General features: G+C 30.2%; 3 protein-coding genes across 3 annotated transcripts; 1 reads left to right on the forward strand and 2 right to left on the reverse strand.

The window, feature by feature from the left end:
- Positions 1-6,133: 6,133 nt before the first annotated feature.
- LOC110654211 (receptor-like protein 7) lies at positions 6,134-9,025 on the forward strand. The gene is made up of 4 exons (XM_058137139.1): positions 6,134-7,403; positions 7,556-7,800; positions 7,912-8,246; positions 8,344-9,025. The coding sequence occupies exons 1-4, from the start codon at positions 6,134-6,136 to the stop codon at positions 9,023-9,025; spliced, it is 2,532 nt and encodes an 843-aa protein (XP_057993122.1).
- A 529-nt stretch (positions 9,026-9,554) lies between these two features.
- LOC131174084 (secreted RxLR effector protein 161-like) lies at positions 9,555-10,007 on the reverse strand. The gene has a single exon (XM_058137140.1). The coding sequence runs from the start codon at positions 10,005-10,007 to the stop codon at positions 9,555-9,557; it is 453 nt and encodes a 150-aa protein (XP_057993123.1).
- Positions 10,008-14,833: 4,826 nt separating this feature from the next.
- LOC110654209 (protein trichome birefringence-like 41) lies at positions 14,834-18,729 on the reverse strand. Its single transcript, XM_021810126.2, has 5 exons — positions 18,163-18,729; positions 16,009-16,180; positions 15,747-15,922; positions 15,419-15,577; positions 14,834-15,308 (listed from the first exon to the last, which is right to left on the reverse strand). Exons 1-5 carry the CDS (start codon positions 18,408-18,410, stop codon positions 15,014-15,016), a joined length of 1,050 nt encoding a protein of 349 aa, XP_021665818.2. The 5' UTR covers positions 18,411-18,729; the 3' UTR covers positions 14,834-15,013.
- Positions 18,730-20,183: the final 1,454 nt, after the last annotated feature.

The following is a 20,183-nucleotide window of genomic DNA, read 5'->3' on the forward strand; positions in this document are numbered from 1 at the left end:
AATGTTTTTGGTGTATACAATTTTTTTTTTTTTTAATTTATGATTACCTTAGCTGGAAGATGAGATTAATAATAATTTTTATCGTAAAATATATAATAAAAATAAATAATTCCTTATTGAAAATTTTATATTATGATTATTGCCATCTCAATGATTGAATTACTAAACGCTTTACGATTAATTACAACTATTAATCGTAAATGGTTGGCATTGACTGCTACTTTTAAACCAAAAAAAACCTAAAAATTATTTATTTTTATTAATTAAATTATAATTATAATTTAAATTCGTAATTTAATAATAATAATAATAATAATAATATCGATAAAAATATTTATTCTTAGATTATTAATTATTCTAAAAAATAATTTTTCACCTTTCTTTTTTTAACGAAAATTTTCATTTGTAATAGTTGCACAGCATCTATAATAGAAAATCCCAAAATGAAAATGTTTTATCATACCCTTCAATAAATTGCAACTAAAAAAAATAAAAAAAACTGTAACTTGGTTCGCCCCTAAATAAATTGCAGCACTGTTCTTGCTATGAAAGTGCATAAAAATACATTATTTTTGGAGATAAATTTTCACTGTGCAATAAATAGTTTTGATTTGAGGCAATTTGATTATTATTTTTTTTTATTTTAAGGGCAATATGTATATTTTTTTTGGAAATTTTTATTATTATTATTTAAATTTAGACTAAAAGTATGTATAGATATTAAGCTAGGGAAATAGGCCCTTCTTTTATCACCATTCCAACGGCACCGTTTACTTTGGAGGCGAGGGTGTAGTTCCTTCGAGCAGTGTTCTCACGTTTGTAGAGTATTTCTTCAATCAGTGACGAGATTTTGAGCTTAGTTTCCTTGGATATTTTGCTTGCTAAAATAAATTTTCTCTGTTTGATTTGACAGTGAATCATGTATTTTTTTTCGGAGGAGAGTGCTTGGAAAGGACAAGAATGGTTGGAGTGAGCTTCTTTTGCACGATATGAAGCATGGGAACTGATTTGACATTCGCGATGGGTTCTCTGCCTTCCTCACCTTCCCTCCTCTCTTCCTTCTTCTCCTTTGACGTTCCACCTGCTATTCTCCCTCAAAAAATAAAATAGCTTCTCATCTCTCTACGGATTGAAGGGTTTTCTATACTGGTATCATTTTTCTTCTCTATTTTTTCATGATGTTGTTGTGAAATTTTAACTATCTGGGTTTTCGAGAGTTATATAAATTTTCTCTACTTCTTTTCTGATGCATTATTTGGTAATTATTTATGTGAATACCCACCAAATGGGTATTGGGTTTTGCAGTTTGATTATGCTGACTGTTTGCATATTATTTGGATCATCATTGGACTAGATCAGGGTTTGTCATTTGATGATATATCTAGGTGTGTTAAGATATTAACTTATTTGTGCACATACTATACTATACTAGTGATGCATCAGATAAATGGTTTCTCAAAAAGTAGTGTAAGTCTGTGCTCTTAGATTGAGTTGTTTTGATTTAATTTACTTAACAGGTTTTCAAATGAAATTTTATATTTTTTTTTATTTAAAAATATGCCCTTTAATCCTCTCGTTCAATATCCATGTAAATGCAATCAATATGGTCCCGATCCTAAAGCATCTAATCAATTGAGGTATGCAGTAAAAAATACACTGTAAATTATAAAAATAAAATAAAATAAATAAATAAAACACTAATATTTGTATAGTTTACTCGTTTACTCTTTTCATATAGAATTATATTTATGGACATATCATTATTTATTATCTATAGAATAATCAATCAATTATAAATTCAAACTATATCACCCGTTAACTCAATTACACTCAATTCTTTTATCAAACTACTCAATGGCAAAATACCATTTTAATTGGCGTCCCATGGTGCTGAGCGCCATTTTGATTTGCATACCAATTGCTTCGTACCATTTTAATGTTCAAATTCATTGATCTGATTAAAAGTAAATTATCCACTATAAAATCAAAAATTTTACAAAATAAAATAATTAATTTGTGTTTAAAAATTTTAACTAAAATCATGAATAACTACTTAACGTTAAATATTCAATAAAAAAAGCCTTTTATTTTCGTCTTCCATTTTTTCTTTTAAAAAAAAAATTGATTTTCCACATATTTAACATTTATTTGAGTCACTTTATTCACACATTGAGGGGCTTGAACCAAAATTCACTCAAATGATCTTGCTAATAGGATACAGAAAGGGTCCCAAAGTCTAAATGTTTAACAAAATGTGGAAGCATTGTTCATAGAAATTTTATTTTAAACCATTTAAAAAATAATTTCATTTCATATAAATAAATAATACATTTTTACTCAATTGACTAATTGAAGGATCAGTAGATTAAAATATATGATTAATGTGATATACATACTCAATTGATTCACTTGATTAAATATATATTCAATTGAATCATTTAATTATCACAATTGACCAAAAAAAAAAAAAAATATATATATATATATATATATATATAATCAATGTGACATTATATATAATTAATTAATTCAGTTTATTCAACTAAAAATTTAATTGACTAAAATATATGATCAACGCTACATTGATTTAATTGCTTCAAATATATATTTAATTTAATTAATTAAATAATAATTATTACAATTGATTCAAATATTTATGATTAATGTGATATTGCACATAATTAATTTATTCAATTTACTCAATTAAAGGCTTAATTGACTAAAATATATAATAAATATGACATGTCACATACTCAAATTAATTCAATTGGCTCAAAAATATATTCAGTTGAATAATTTAAATGATAATTATCACAATTTACTAAGAATATATATGATTAATGTGACAATACACATAATAATCAATTTAATTGACTCAATTAAATGCTTAATTAATTAAAACATATAATCAATATGATGTGTCACATTCTCAAATTAATTCAATTGACTCAAATATATATTCAACTGAATTAATTGAATGACAATTTTTACAAATGACTCAAATATATATGATTAATATAATATTATTTATAATTAATTGATTTAATTTATTTAATTAAAATTTTAATTTATTAAAATATATAATTAATATGACATATTATATATTTAAATTAATTTATTTAATTAAAATTTTAATTTATTAAAATATAGGATTAATATAACATATTATATATTTAAATTAATTTATTTTAATTAAATATATATAATTAATATAATATTATACATAATTAATTAATTTAATTTATTTAATTAAAATTTAATTAACTAAAATATATATTATTCACGTAAAATGTCTCGATATGATATACGACGACGAGATCAACTTCAACTTGAAGTATTCAAGAAAGCGACTAGATGACTACCAAACTGTTGGCTCAAGTATATATATATATATATATATATATATATATATATATACACGTAATTAAAATTCAATTAAAGTTTAATTAATTAAAATATATATTATTTACGTAAAATGACTCGATATGTACGACGATGAGATCAACTTCAATTTGAAGTATCCAAGAAAGCGACGGGATGACTATCAAATTGTTGGCTCAAGTATGAACGAAAGCTTTATATATATATATGAAATAGCTTTTCGAATTCTTGGAAAAAAAAATTCAAATATTAAGTATAATTGCTCTTAATTTTTTTTAGAGAAGAAAATTTTTTTCTTAAACATAAAAATATAATTTATTATTATTTGATTAAAAAAATAACAAGAGAAATTATAGAAAGAGAATAATATAGAATAGAGAAAAATTTTACTTTTAAAAATATAAAGAGTAAATATAATATTTTTTATTATTGATAATCATGGATCCATATTAAATGTGGATTAAATTAGTTCTCAATTATTTCTAAAAAAAAAAATATTAAATTAGAAGCAAATTAATTATTGCAAAGTAATTTTTTGTGTCAGAAAATTATTTATTTATTAATTTTTCAATATAATCATGATGACAATGATGATGTATAAATAAATAAATAAATAAATGAAATATCTCTTATAATTAGCCAACAAAAATAGGAAAGAGTTTAATTACATATCTATAATATATATAAAACTATAAATGAAAGGTCAAACTTGTAAATGTACAAAAAATATCTTTAATATAGTTAGAAAATTACTAAGTACTATTTAATTATTTATTTATTATACTTATGTTAAGTCTTAACATAAAAAACTATAATTAAAAGAAATCTATCTTCTACGCGAATCTTATAAACTAAGTATTTCTCACCGAAAAATAAACTACTAATTAACTTTTATTTAAAAATTTTGAAAATTCATTTTATCCATAGAATTTTAATTTATTGTTCTGTTTACAAATAATTATAATCTTAATAAAATTTTAATTCTAATCACATAATTAATATTCTTAAATTACGATATAATTATAATCAATATTATAAAAACTTTTTAAAAATATTTATAATAATATTGCATATTAAAAATATAAATACGCAGTAAATATATAATATGACTAAACATATATTAGCTTTGCAATTATAAAACTTTAAACTATATTTTAATTATAATTTATTATGGCCTATGAAATAAAAGTCGTACTCACTTGGTGCTACTATTTTTTTATTTATTTATGACACAGGAAATAAAATATTAAATTTAATTGAATATAATTTTTTTTTTTAAATTGAAAGATTAAGATTAAAAAATTTGATATTATTAAAGTATAACATGTATAATAAATAATATTCATATTTGTTCTATTTAGTTTCTCAATTTAATTAATGAACAGTTTAAATATTATATATTATTTTCATATTAATATTTTATATAAATAATTTTTTAAAGTCTCTGTATTAAATATAATATATTAACTTGTAATTTTTGGTATAATATTTCCCTTTCTTAAAATGTTTATCATTAATTACTTAAATTTCAATTAATCGTTAACATTTCTTTTTATAATTATATCATAAAATTAAATTAAATAATAACGATTTAAATAAAATTTATAAATTTATATTACTTCAAAAATTAATATTATACAGTTAGAATTGTACCACGTATCAAGTATTATCCCTTATATTATTATTATTATTATTATTATTATTATTATTATTATTATTATTATTATTATTATTATTATTCATGCCTTTTCTTACCTTATTCTTTTTATCAAAATTTTAAGTTAAGAGTGTGTACAATTTTTATTCTTTATTTTTTTAAATTGAAATAAAAAATTGAAATTGATAATTATAAAAATTAAATAAAATATATTGTGAAGCAATTTTATTGGATTAAATTTATTTTATATTTTGATTTTGACTCTTTAATAATAACCAAATCAAGAATTGAATCAAATAAAAAAATTAAGTTAAAATTAATTTTATATTTTTTCATTTTTTTAAATATATTATAAAATTTTAAATATAATGGATATATTTATATGTAATTAAATATATATATATATATATATATATATATATATACTTTATATTTTTATTTTTTTTAATTTGATAGACGTATGGTGCAAGTGTTTCAAAGACCAATAACTTACAAATTTATCAAGCATATTCTGACATTCTCAAACAATGAGATTTAATTAAAATAGAAAAATAATTAATAATTTTACTTGGTTTTTTTTCATAACTTTTAAAGGTGTAAAAGAAGCATCGATTTTAAGTTTGAATTTTTTTTTAAGAAATTATATAAATAAATAAAAAAATACTATCTGTTACCGGAGTCTTTACGTATCTTGCATATATAACCCAATTAATTAAACCTCCCTCTAAAAACAAAAATCCAAGCTTATGCAATACTTCGTAACTTCACTCATATAAAATTTATCACGCACAACAAGAAAAGTTAAAGGAAGGTTATCATATTTTCCCATAAACAATTTGATTAAATTGCCTTCCAGCTGACCCACAATGGAAGTTGCCAATTTTTTTGGTTGTCCCAAAAGAGAAAATACTAGTTACTTTACCCCACATGCTCAACCTTTTGTTCTATAAATATTGATACTCATCGATATTATTTTTCTCATCTCCCTTCTTAGATTTCTAAACTTCTTTAAGAAAGCATGGAGTTTATATTAGCAAATTTATTTGTCTTCTTTTATATTTCCAAGCTATATGTTCTCCTTCTCTCCCTTTGCCAATGTTGTGCCCTCGTGACCAAGGTCTTGCCTTGCTTCAATTCAAGAAATCTTTTTCCATTACTACTACTTCTATTGTACATCCTGTGCTAGAGTCTTGGAAAGAGGGGACAGATTGTTGCTCCTGGAATGGGGTTGAGTGTGACATTGAGAATGGCCATGTACTTGGCCTCAATGTTTCTGGTAGCAAACTTCATGGCGCCCTCAATTCCAATAGCACACTTTTCTTCCTTACTCACCTCCAGACACTTGACCTTTCAAACAATGATTTCAATAGCTCCCATATTCCATCTCAGTTTAGTCACTTATTGAATTTGACATGTCTCAACCTTTCGTCTTCAAATGTTGTGGGCCAAGTTCCATCAGAGATCTCTCTTTTGTCCAAATTGGCTTTTCTTGATCTCTCTTTTAATGAAAACTTGGTGCTAGAAACAACATCTTTTACGAAGGTTGTCCAAAATCTAACCAAGTTAAGAGAACTCAGTTTAAGTGCAGTTGATATATCTTCGGTTGCGCTCTATTCCTTGATGAATCTTTCTTCTTCTTTGTCATCTCCCAGGCTTGCCTCTTGTGCATTACAAGGAAAATTCCCAGATGAAAATTTCCATCGATCAAACCTTCAGTTGCTTGATATAAAGAACAATAAGGATCTCACAGGCTCTTTTCCCAGATTCAATGAGAGTAGTCGCCTCTGGTTCTTAGCTCTTTCATTCACAAGTATGTCAATATATTTAGAACATGATTTCTTTTGTAGTCTAAGTTCCTTAAAAGAAATGTACCTTAGTAATTGCAATTCTATGGGGTCAAATTCTGCATTTCTTGGCAATCTTACACAACTCACTAAGTTGGACCTCTCCAATAATAATTTCAATGGTCAAATCCCTTCCTCCCTTGGAACCCTTGAGCATCTCAACTTTCTAGACCTTTCAAATAACAGTTTTGGTGGTCTAATTCCCTTTGGATTTTGTAATCTCACAAAACTGCAATTCCTGAGCTTGTCAAGTAACAGGCTAACTGGGATAATCCCTTCCCAAGTACACAACCTTTCATCTCTGAATCAACTCTACTTATTCAATAACTTTCTCAAGGGAGCATTACCACCATCCTTGTTTTCTCTGCCTTCTTTGGAGTATCTATTCCTTGAGAATAATCTATTCAGCGGTCATCTAAGTCAATTCCAGTATACTTCTTCTTTGAAGTATATTGACTTGAGTAGTAACTTGTTAGATGGTGCAATACCAAGTTCAATTGCCAATCTTGTCAATTTGGAAAGTCTTATCCTTGCATCAAATGAAAATTTGACGGGAGAGATCTCTTTCTCAATTTGCAAGCTGAAATCTCTACGAATGCTCCATTTGTTTTAAGTGGTTTCATCCCAAGATATTTGGGAAACTTCAGCAACTCATTGGAGGTTATTATTTTAGGGAATAACAAATTGGAAGGTCCAATTCCAAGTTCAACTTTCAAGCTTATTAACTTGAGGATTCTTGATTTGTCTGCAAACAAATTAAATGGAGAGATCCCCACTTCAATTTGCCAGTTGAAATCCCTGGAAGTGGTGAAATTGTCTGACAAGAAGTTAAGTGGCTCTATCCCACATTGCCAGGAAAATTTAAGCAACGATGTCCTCACTCAAGACAATCAACTAATGAGCTCTGTCATTACTCAGGTAAGTGTGTTTTCGAGTATTACTTATCTCGACTTATCGAGTAACAGGCTAAATGGAACAATACCATCCCTCTTGTTCAATTTGTCTTCCTTAGGATACTTAAACCTTCAGAATAATCTCCTCACTGGCTTTATAAGTCAACTGCCATCGAATTCTGTAATGGAGGTTGTCCATTTCAGTAACAACTTGTTGGATGGGCTACTTCCAAGTTCATTGACTAGTCATACAAGTCAGTTTCAGTTTCGTACACTGAATTATCTTGATTTGAGTAATAACTTGTTGGATGGGCCAATTCCAAGTTCAGTTTCCAGACTTGTCAATCTCAGTGTTCTTATTCTTTCATCAAACAATAAACTGATTCAAGAAATCCCTCCTTCCATTTGTGATTTGAAATCTCTAGAAATTCTTGACTTGTCTAACAACAGTCTAAGTGGTTCCATCGCACAGTCTGGGAAACTTCAACGACAATAAATTCCAAGGGCGCATACCAAAATCTATCACCAAGTGTAGACATTTGGAACTTTTGGACCTTGGCAACAACAGGATAGAGGATACGTTCCCTTCTGTTCTTGGAACTCTTCCAAAATTGCGAGTTCTTATCTTACGATTCAATAAGCTACATGGTTCTATGCAGAGTCCTTCCACCAAACTTTCCTTTACTAAATTGAGGATCTTGGACATCTCCAACAATGTTTTGAATGGAAATTTGCCCTCAAAGTTTTTCATGAATCTCAAAGCAATGATAGATGTTGATAGGGACATGGAATATATGATGATGAAGTATTACTATTATGATTATTCTGCGAGAATGACATGGAAAGGATTCGAGATTGAGTTGGTGAAAATCCTAACCACCCTTACAATAATTGATTTGTCTGGGAATAAATTTACAGGGAAGATTCCAGAGACAATTTGGAAGCTTAAATCACTTCAACAGCTTAATCTTTCCAATAATCGCCTTACTGGTTGCATCCAGCCATCATTAGGAAATTTGAGCAGTTCGGAATCATTATACCTCTCTTACAATTTGCTCACTGGAGAGATTCCGTTACAAATGGTGGATTTAACATGTCTTGAAATCTTGAACCTTTCTTACAACCAACTTGAGGGACTCATACCTCAAGGAAAGCAGTTCAGCGCATTTGAAAATAGTTCATATCTAAGAAACTTGGGATTATGTGGATTTCCTTGTTATTGTATATCAGCAAAGACGAGAAAAAAATGACTTGGAAAGTCTGATACTTCATTTAACAAAATGCTTGCTTAAATGCAAGTGCAAATATAATTGAATTACAAAAAAAATTGCTGAAAACTAGCTAAAGTTGTCCACTAATAACAGAAAAAAACGCCATCAGCTATATTAAAAAACAGAATAACAAACTGAAACTAAAAGCATAAAAACTTGGTCTTCTCCTATGATTCTAGTTACAACTTCAGCAGTTGCAGGTCTTGAGACACTTCAACACTCCTCCTGGATCAGGAACTGCAAATTCCAAGCTTCTCTCGAAAAAACTCAAATCTGTTTACGTGAAAAGATTTGGTGAATATATCAGCTATTTGCTCTTCTGATCTGCAATACAGTAACTTCACCTCGCCACCTTCTTATATTTCCCTGAGAAAATACAATCTAAAATTAAAATGCTTGGTTTTCCCATGGAAAATTGGATTATGGGAAATGGCTATGGCAGCCTGATTATCCACAAACACCTCAGTACTGCCTTTTTGCTCCAAATCAAGATCATTTAAGATCTTTCTTAGCCACAGGGCCTGGTTTGCTGCTGCAATAGCAGCAATGACTCTGCTTCGGCAATTGATTGTGCTACAATGTCTTGCTTCTTTAAGCACCATGAAAAACAATCAGAACCAAAATTAAAGCAATATCCAGAAGTACTTTTCATATCATCCACTGATCCTGCCCAGTCACTATCAGAATATCCTTGCAGCTTGAAATTCTGACACTTTGTAAACTTAATGCCATAATCCAAAGTTCCTTTCACATACCTTATCACCCTTTTCGCTGCTTTCATGTGCATTTCACTTGCACAATTCAAGAACCTAGATAGCACACTCACACTTTGCAGAATATCTGGTCTGGTGGCTGTGAGGTACGTGAGACAGCCAACAATACTTCTGTAGATTCCTTCATCTACTTTGTCTGAGCCGTCATCTTTCAGTAGCTTTTCCTTTGGATTCATTGGCGAGTTCATTGCGTTACACTCCTCCATCTTGAACTTTTTCAGTATTTCCTTTGCATATTTCTTTTGATAGATAAACACAGCATTTTTGGCTTGTTGAATCTAAATCCCAAGAAAATAAGACATCTCTCCCAAGTCTGTCATCTCAAACTCTTTCTTCATTTCTATCTTAAACTCCTCAATTAACTCAGGATTGCTACTTGTCATAAGAAGATCATCAACATACAGTGAAATAATCACTATATCAGAATTTGATTTCCTGACATAAAGAGTTGATTCACTTAGACTTTTTTTAAAACCCAAGCCTTGCAGATGATCATCAACTCGACTATACCAAGCCCTTGGAGCCTATTTTAAACCATACAGGGCTTTCTTTAACAGATACACTTTATCTTCATGTCCTTTTACTGCAAAACCTTGAGGTTGCTCCACATAAATCTCCTCTTGCAGAAAACCATTTAGAAAAGCAGACTTGACATCTAATTGAAAGATCCTCCAGCCTTTTTGAGCAGCAATGGCTAGTAGGAGTCTTATAGTGCCAAGTCTAGCAACTGGCGCAAAAGTATCTGAGTAATCGACTCCAAAAATTTATGCGTACCCTATAACAACAAGTCTTGCCTTGAACTTGTTGACAGAACCATTAGCATTCAATTTAGTTCTGTAGACCCACTTCACACCAATGATTTTTCTGTCTTGAGGCTTATCCACAAGCTGCCAAGTCTTGTTCTTCTCAATCGTTGCAAGCTCTTCCTCCATTGCAGCTTGCCACTTGGGGTTTGAAATAGCCTCCTCAAATCCAGCGGGCTCTAAAATGGCCACGTTGCATCTCTGATATATTTCAGAGAGCAACCTTGTTCCTCTCACAGGTTGATCATCTATGTCTTCATTAGCATCCTGTAGATCATCTGGAATTTGCTTTTGTTTACCTTTCTCCCAATTCCATTGTTCATCCTCTATGAAAAATACATCCCTGCTTATCAGGATCTTTCCTGTATCTGGTTGGAAAATCCTGTAAGCTTTGAAGACTGTGCTATATCTAATGAAAACACCTGGTTCAGCCTTCTTACCTAACTTGTCTCTCTTTACCTGTGGAATGTAAGAGAAACACAAACAGCCAAAAATTTTTAGATTTTTTAAGGAAGGTTTATATCCATTCCATGCCTCAAAAGGTGTCTTGCCCTCTACAACTCTTGTAGGCAGCCTATTCAAAAGAAAAACAGTAGTGTTAGCTGCTTCTGCCTAGAAACACTTTGGAAGGCCCTTCTCATGCAATAAACACCTGGACATTTCCATTATTGTTCTATTCTTCCTCTCACTAACCCCATTTTGTTGTGGAGTGTATGGGGCAGTAAGTTGATGTTCAATTCTAACTTCTTCACAAAATCTATTAAATTGATTAGATGTGTACTCAGTACTATTGTCTGATATCAGCACTTGCATTCTGCAGCAACTTTGATTTTCCACTGAGGCTTTAAACTTCCAAAACACTTTTGCTACTTCATATTTGAACCTGAGAAAATAAATCCAACACATTCTCGTCATATCATCAATAAATGCTATGTAGCATTTGCTACCATTAAGAGATGTAGTTTTCTGTGGTCCACATAAGTCTCCATGAATTAGCTGGAGCTTCTCAGATGCCCTCCAGGTTGTCTTGGCAAAAGGTAGCCTTGTTTGCTTGCCTAGCTGACATGCCCTGCAACTTGGGAGCTCCTCCTCTAGAGATGGTAGTCCCAGGACTAAATCATTCTTTTGTATGTATAAGAGTGCCCTGTGATGGAAGTGTCCAAGCCTCTTATGCCAAACTTCTGCTACTGTCACTTGGCTAGGATATGCAACTTGTTTTTCCTCCATTGGATTAAAGGAAAAACTCTTGCCATTCATCTTGATATGAAAGACCTCGTGCCCATTTGCATCAATAATCATACACTTCTTGGCCTCAAAGATGACCTTGAAGCCACTCTCTAGCAACTGGCCTACACTTAGCAAATTCTGATCAATCTCAGGAACATAAACTACATTTGAGATAAGCTTAGTACCTGAGTAGCTTTCAATTGCTACTGTTCCTTTCCCTTTTACAGCAATATAGTCACCATTGCCTATTTTGACTTTTGAGGTTGTAATTATATCCAGGTCTCTAAAAAGTTCCTTATCATGAGTCATATGGTTTGTACAACCACTATCAATCAACCAACTATCACTTGAACTACCACTTACAAAACAGGTAGCTGCAAACAAATGTTCTTCCTCTTGTTGATCTGCAATTTGAGCTTCATTTTATTGCTGTGTCGCCTTTTCCTTACAAATGATCTCTGTATGGCCAAGTTTGTGGCATTTTCTGCATCTCATATCAGGTTTTCTCTAGCACTTGAAGTGTGGATGATTCCTTTTTCCACAATGCTGACAAGGTGGATATTTTCCCCCTTTGTTACTACTGCTAGTGTTGCTATCACTTATAGCAGCTTCAGTTGATGTAGCATTGTTCTTCTTTCCTTTTTGTTTCTTGCCTTTGACTCTAGAGTTGGATTGTTGCCTTGCTTGTAAAGCACCTTCAACAGTTCCTTCATCCCTCATTAGCCTTCTTTGTTCCTGTGCTTGCAAGGCATTTAATAGCTCTGCCAAGGTAATCCTTGATAGATCCTTTGCATTTTCTAGAGATGCAATAGTAGCTTCAAATTTCTCTGGTAAGGTAACAAGAATTTTCTGTACAATTCTATTGTCAGAAAATTCAGCACCAAGTAGCCTTACCTTGTTTGCTAGACTTATAAGCCTATCTGAGTACTCTTTGATAGTCTCAGATTCCTTCATTCTTTGTATCTCAAATTCTCTCACCAGGTTCAGGACCTTCATACCTCGAATCCTCTCATCTCCTTGATTCTCTTCCTTTAGAAAATCCCATATTGCCTTGGCTGAGCCAAGTGTCATAATTCTAGAGAAGATGGTGGGAGATACTGCAACATAGAGGCTGGCCTTGGCCTTAGACTTCCTAGTCTTCTTTTCCTTGTGATTTTTGATCTTAGCCAAAGTAGGATTGCCTGGTAAAGGAGGAATTTCATAGTCCTCCTCCATTGCCTCCCAGAGATCACATGCATCCATGTAGGCTTCCATCCTGACTGCCCAAACTTGATAATTTTCTCCATCAAACACTGGTGGAGCAATTGTTGAGAATGAGGTTTCTCCATCCATCTTTCTACAGGTTTTTTAATGGAGGGTCAGATATAGTGTTTGGGAGTCAATAAACTCACAAGCTACACACAAGTCCCTTAAGAACAAAAAAGCTCTGATACCACTGTTATTGTATATCAACAAAGACAAGAAAAAAATGACTTCGAAAGTCTGATACTTCATTTAACAAAATGCTTGCTTAAACACAAGTGCAAATATAACTGAATTACAAAAAAAAATTGCTGAAAACTAGCTAAAGTTGTCCACTAATAACAGAAAAAAAAATGCCATCAGCAATATTAAAAAACAGAATAACAAACTGAAACTAAAAGCCTAAAAACTTGGTCTTCTCCTATGATTCTGGTAACAACTTCAGCAGTTGCAGGTCCTGAGACACTGTCAACATCCTTTATCAAAATCATGCAACAGTGGTGCTATCAAAAAACAATTAGCACCATCACCAAACTTGCAAGAAGGGTTTGGATGGAAATCTGTATCAATAAGCTGTGGATGTGGGCTGCTATTTGGATTTTCAATCAGATACATGAGGCAAACAAGAAGACGACTTGCATGTTTTGTGAGTTTGATTCAGAATGTGACATTAAGACTCAAGAAAGATTAAGGACAAAGTTAATTTCAGAAAGATTAAGGACAAAGTTAATTTCAGAACTCATGGAAGAAGGTAATCAAGTTCTACGATCAACGCTTCGCAACATAGTTTCATTATTCTACTTTTATAATGTTAAGATAAATTTCATCCTCTTCTTTTTTTTTCCCCCCTTTTTTCATAATTGTTAATAAATTGAATTATAAATATACCTCTATATAGTAATAACATATTTGTTATAACAAGCATGCAAATCTAAGGCACACTCACAAATTGCACAATCACACGATATTGCAGTATTGAAAAGAGAAGAAGAAGAACTCAGGATTTAACGTGGTTCAACCGTAAGGTCTATGTCCACGGGCAAGACAAAAGAAAAAGTTCCATTATGATGAAAAGAGCAGGATATAATCAATCAGAACTCCCGAATATTTCACAACTCTACTGCAAAGGGTACAATATTACAATATTTATACTGGTCCATACCACGGGGCGTTGCCTTGCACCTCCCAAAGAGATCAGTAGTAGGCTTCGGGCCCGGGCCTATCGGCCTGTGCCCTCCGCAACCACCACAAATATCACTTTTTATCTCAATCGGGTTGCAGTGCGAAACTTTCGGATCTGGTCACAATTCAGGTCCATGAAAAAAACATATCCCAAAATTAAAGCCGCAAAAAAATAACAATATTTGTAATCATCTTTCTATACATAGTGTTCCATTTTGCAGTAAAGTTTCTATAAAATAATAAGGATGCAAAGTGTCTCGAAGATCTATGGATGTGCACAGATGGAAAGCTTCAATATATATGCAGAGACTGTTGGAATAGCAACTATCATGTACCATACAACTTTCTTCTTTTTCTTTTCTTTTTTTAGCTGTTTTTGGTCAAGAAAGACCAATTTATCAATAGTTTTTCCTAAGTGTTGTTTGGCAATGTTGTCACCATAAATAATTTGCGTACCTAATGTTGTACATATATAGTGGCATAGTGCTGTCACTGCTACCTCTAATTTCAATTTAAATCTAAAAAACTGGAAAAAAAAAATTCTTTTTCGACAAATACCCAAATTAGAATCTTCCCTCCCCATTGTAAATCAATAAAAAAAAAAAATCTTTTCCTAAAAATCAACTTAATTAGAAGGTTTTGATAAATTTTGCAAGAGGTCGTCAACATTCAATAAAAGCCATTTAATTAATGACAATTTTATTATTTCGTTTGAAATAATAGCTCAATTTCCTACCTAATCAAAGAATGAGATTGTAAAGAATTTCATTCCAAGTATCGGGAACACCAGCAAGACACCAATGGCTGCAGTCCATTGCAGTAGGTCCTCCAAGCCCATAAATTGAAGGGTGTCCGTCTTTACGTAGCAGAGATAGGAGTGTTATATCAAGCAATTTAACAGGCTTTCTAATCTTTCTCAGCACACTCTTTAGCACATCAACAGCTGGTGGCAATCCTCCCGGAAATCTTAATCCCGTCACAGGTTCTTGTTGCCCCGCACAGCTCTTGGCCCTTGGTTCTTTCCATAAGGTGCCACTGATAACCAAAATTCATTCATAACATGAGATCAGAAAATGTGCTCTATTTTAAGTACTGTTCAAGCGAGAGAGAGAATCTAATTAATGGTTATATTGCTTAATGCTTACTTGTAATGAGATGGAGAAATTCCCTGGAAGAAAACCAGAGTTTTAGTAGGATCAATACTTGCATCGACCCAGGCAGCCCAAGTTGTGAGTGCCTCGTTGAAGGCAAGCATACGATCCATGTCCATTTTAATCTCATTTCCTACTTGAATATAATCCCATCTGCAAATTGTATAATATCGATTAACAAGAAGTGAAACCCATGATAGCTAAATCCCTATATTCAAAGAAAATATTTCATAACCACAGAGAATACGAGAGATTATAATGTAATTTACAACAAGTTGATATTAATGAAATTATTAGATGAAACTATAAATATCCGACTTACGGTTGAGTGGGTCCTCTACGGTTCCACCAGTGCCAAGTATTAAAGATGAGCACGTCGATGCCTTTCCATAGCTTGGCACCATGTATGGAATCAAGCTTCAATACTCCACCAATTGGTTCACGTACAACATCCACTAGGTACACATTGCGATCAAGCATCACATTAACTCCATAATCCTGCAACATCATAAACTAATTATATTCCATGCTCATAAGCTCCGATATATAATAACAAAAAAAAAGGGCAAATGAAATAGGCATACCGTGAATGTAAACGTAGAAACATCTCCTTGCCTTGTAATAATGTAATTAGCATTGGGCACAGAAGAGTGAAGCATGCACGTCAAAGATTGCCATTGATTCCGACTTAGAGAATCACCTACGAACATTATGCTTTTCCCCCTAAATCTTTCCAACATTTGCACCCCATTCAACCTACACTGCACTATCTCAATTAGTACCTACATAATTTACATTTTATTTCATTTACATATAAATATAAAACCTGCCCAAAGTATTTAAGGGAGTGGAGGCAGCAAACGAAAAACAATTAATAAAATAATAAAAAAAAAATTGTTGAGGAGTTGCATTTTATTCCCACATCATAGAAACATAATCTGTGTCCTCCAGACAAAAGCTGAACGCCCAATTATAAAATTCAAAAAAAAAAGGCTGTACCAAGCGCACTACGTAGCGCGTGCAACTTTTCTCATCAATCACACTCAGACACATGTGCTTTCTTTTTTATGTAGTTTTAAATGGAATTCAAAATTCGAATTGTTACAGCTCAATTACTCTAATGCCAAAAAAGAAAAAGGAAGGAGCTTTATTTTGTACGTCTTGTTTTAGTTAAAATGATTAAATTAAGTTTGAGAAAATAATAATAAATTATAATATAACTTTTAAAATTATGTTTTATTAATAAAATACTTCATAATCCAACAATGGAGATTTGATACGGAATTCAACTAGAAGAAATAGGAAATTAAGAGGTTAAAAAAGCAATTAGCTCAAATTGAGGCAGACCTAAATAAATCAACAGAGACTTTAATTTCTTATAGCTCGTTCTCCACTCAAATGTCCCATAATCATTTCCTGTCTACTCCTGAACCGGTCTACTCTCTTTTCGGTCCCTTCAAACCTTCAATGAACCACCTCCAACCACATACCACCCATTTCTTTTTTTCAAACCAACTCCGACACCTACCAGATATGAGCCAAAGAGCCCATCTTCTTCGGAAGAATCTCATCCTCCAAAAATGAAGATTGATAAAAGCAAGGACAAAATGTATTATGATCCTCCTCCTCAGGACATGGTATCAATACCTTTTAATTTATTATATAAAATATATTTATAATATAAAATATATTTTATATTTATTTTTAATTAAAAATATATATTAAAAATTAATTTTATTGATTAAAATATATTTAAATATAATAAATAATTTAAAATTTATATAATAATAAAATAATTAAACTATATTTTTGTCAATTACATAAAATAATCATATTATAATAAAATAACTATTAAAGTTATAAACCGAATATAGGTTATGCAATTAATTATAAAAAATTCTATATAATTTTATAAATAAAAATAACAGTTAATTTTTTTAAAATCATATTAATTACTCATCAATTCAGAAAAATAAAACATACTAGATAATAAATTGATGATTAGAAAAAAAAATTATGTATTGACAACTAAAGAAAAAAAATTTACAATTTAAATTAATGAATTTTATTATTATTATATAAAAAATTATTATTTTATTAAAATATGGTTACTTTACTTAATTGACAATTAAAAAAAATTTATAGTATGATTATTTTATATTTATTTATTGTTATGTAATTTTTAAATTATTTATTATATTAAATATATTTTAATCAATAAAAAATATTTTTAATATAAAGTTTTAATAAAAAATAATATAAATATATTTTATATTAAAAATAAAAAAAAATTTAAATATAAAAATTAAAATAATAAATTATTTTATTAATTAATTAAAACTTTAAAAATCATCTTATATTTACCGTTGCTTTCTTAAATTTAATTTAATTTAACTTTTTACTAAATGATGACCACTAATTAAATTTTTACCATAAAATATATATAAAAAAAAAAAAAGCTACAATCGTGAAAACTTCAAAAGTTTTAGATTTTATTTAATAAATTTATTATAAATTATTAAAAGTAAGAAAATAATTTATAAAAAAATGTATATTTTTTAAGAGAAGAGAAACATTTGATTCCTGATGGGGTCGGTGGAGGTACGAGAGCGTGGCTGCGTGGGTGGGCAAAGCGAAAGCAGTGCTAAAATAACAGCTCTAAACTAATAGAACACTAGAGACGATGAAACAAGCAACTAATAATGGTTAAAGAGAACTCACGGGAGATAAGAAGATACCTCTGTAAATCGCAGCCCAATGGCTTCCATCTGTATTTGGTGTATAAGATATCAGGACGCCCATTCTTCTGGCAGCTGAATTCTCTCTCGATGAAGGGACAGCCAGAGGAGTTGTAGAGAGGGTATGCTTCGTCAATCACCCAACTCCCACTGAACAAATCACACTCCTCAGTCGCATTTGCTCTGTGACAAATAAAAATCCAAACAAGAGAAATCGCAGTGAATATAAAATAATCCCACAAGCCCATTTCTTATTCTATTCTCAAACTCAAAACCCACAAAGAAAAAATGTAAATCTTGAGAGAGAGAGAAAGAGAGAGGCTGTGGAAGTATCAAGAATGGCTGTGGCTTGTGTTGATGAAGAAATATCAACTACCAAGTGATGGAGGAGTAGAAGCCTTTCTTTCTTTCTCTCTCCCTTGTTTATTTTTTATCTTTCCATATATAGGTACGTATGTCTGTTACAGAAGAGAGAGAGATGGTGACAGACAATGGTCCAATGAGAAATGGCCGTGAGCTGTGCATCCAAATAAAGTTTAAGATGTGAAGTAATTCATAGTCTAAAAGTTGTCTTCTATGGTAAAATAAAGGGTTAAAAAAAGAAAGATTTGGTAGCTAATGGTGTACAGCTTTATTATGCAGATCACCGTCACCCAATCTGTAGGTTATAAGGGACAAATTAAGTGAGTGAGAGATCTGTTTATTTTTTGTTGGGCCTATGGGTTTATGTTTCTTAAGCTTAGAGTAATCTGAGCCTTAAATCATGTACTGATCATCTCTATTTGCTTGGCCATTAAGAGTCCCAAAATGAAAATACTCAGAATAGCCGGAAAGAAATGAAATGGTCACAATTTCCTATTTTGGACTTTATTTTAATTTTTTTTAAATCATTTTAAGTTTATATAGAAAAATATTTTAATATTTAACTAACGCATAGAACTCAGCATATAATATAATGAGTATGATAAAAATAGTTCTCAAAACATATAATAAATAATATACAAATTAAAAATATTTATAATTAATAAATAAAAATATTAATTTCAACCGTTTAATTTACTTTATTATATATATATATATATATATATATATATATATATATATGCACTTAAATATGATTTTTTTTAAGTTAAAATGCATTGTAATACAGTGTGAAACACATAATAAATTGATTTTTTTGTTATTTTAATAATAATAATAATAATATTATTATTATTATTATTATTATTATATTTACATATTATAAATAAAACTATTATCTATCAATAATACTACAATAAGGGGTGAGTAGATTTCGGTTCAAACTAAAAAATTGAACCGAATCAAATCAATTTGGTTTTAAAATTCAATTGGTTCGATTTGATTTTATATTATAAAAATTTCAGTTATTTTGATTCGGTTCGATTTTAAAGAAAAAAAATCGATTAAACTGAACCAAACCGAATAGTAATTTTATATATTCAAATCGAACAGAATTAATTTTTGAATTGATTTATTTTTATGGGGAATTTATGAATTATATTTAATTATATATATATATATATTGTTTAATTTCATTGATTAATGGTTATTAAGTTCAAACCAAAACCAAAATTAGACCAAATAACTTGAAAATTAAGTCTAAATTAAAAAAATAATTAAAAATCAAAATCGATCCGTTTGAACCGAATCGAACCGAAATAGAAAAGTTTGATTTAATTTGATTTTACATCTATTTCGGTTCAATTCAGTTTCTAAAATATATAATTTAATTTTCATAATTTAATTTGGTTCGATTTGGTTCGATTCGATTTGAATCGAATGCTCACCCCTAACTACAATCTCAAAAATGTATATTAATGAGTGAGTACCTGAACAACCAACTAATATTGCCATGACTGAATAACTCAAATAAGGGTCTTAGTTACCCTGCGCAGCTCAAATAGGGTTTTAAGTTTGTTCGAGTAACTCTCACAGGTCATGTTAAGATAAGATAATCTCGAGAAATGTGTTAGTACAGTTCTAATGCTTATAGAACTCCA

Source organism: Hevea brasiliensis, chromosome 15 (assembly GCF_030052815.1).
Source record: "Hevea brasiliensis isolate MT/VB/25A 57/8 chromosome 15, ASM3005281v1, whole genome shotgun sequence".
Classification (NCBI taxonomy): domain Eukaryota; kingdom Viridiplantae; phylum Streptophyta; class Magnoliopsida; order Malpighiales; family Euphorbiaceae; genus Hevea; species Hevea brasiliensis.

What these genes read in the sequence shown, in the direction of transcription:
- LOC110654211 (XM_058137139.1), top strand. Translation starts at nt 6,134, where the DNA reads ATGTTGTGCCCTCGTGACCAAGGTCTTGCCTTGCTTCAATTCAAGAAA. An exon ending in TGAGCTCTGTCATTACTCAG is followed by an intron (nt 7,801 to 7,911) that starts GTAAGTGTGTTT and finishes TTAAACCTTCAG; the next exon opens with AATAATCTCCTCACTGGCTT. An exon ending in CTAAGTGGTTCCATCGCACA is followed by an intron (nt 8,247 to 8,343) that starts GTCTGGGAAACT and finishes TGGCAACAACAG; the next exon opens with GATAGAGGATACGTTCCCTT.
- LOC131174084 (XM_058137140.1), bottom strand. Translation starts at nt 10,007, where the DNA reads ATGAACTCGCCAATGAATCCAAAGGAAAAGCTACTGAAAGATGACGGC.
- LOC110654209 (XM_021810126.2), bottom strand. Translation starts at nt 18,410, where the DNA reads ATGGGCTTGTGGGATTATTTTATATTCACTGCGATTTCTCTTGTTTGG. An exon ending in CGTAGAGGACCCACTCAACC is followed by an intron (nt 15,578 to 15,746) that starts GTAAGTCGGATA and finishes TACAATTTGCAG; the next exon opens with ATGGGATTATATTCAAGTAG. An exon ending in ATTTCTCCATCTCATTACAA is followed by an intron (nt 15,309 to 15,418) that starts GTAAGCATTAAG and finishes TTTGGTTATCAG; the next exon opens with TGGCACCTTATGGAAAGAAC.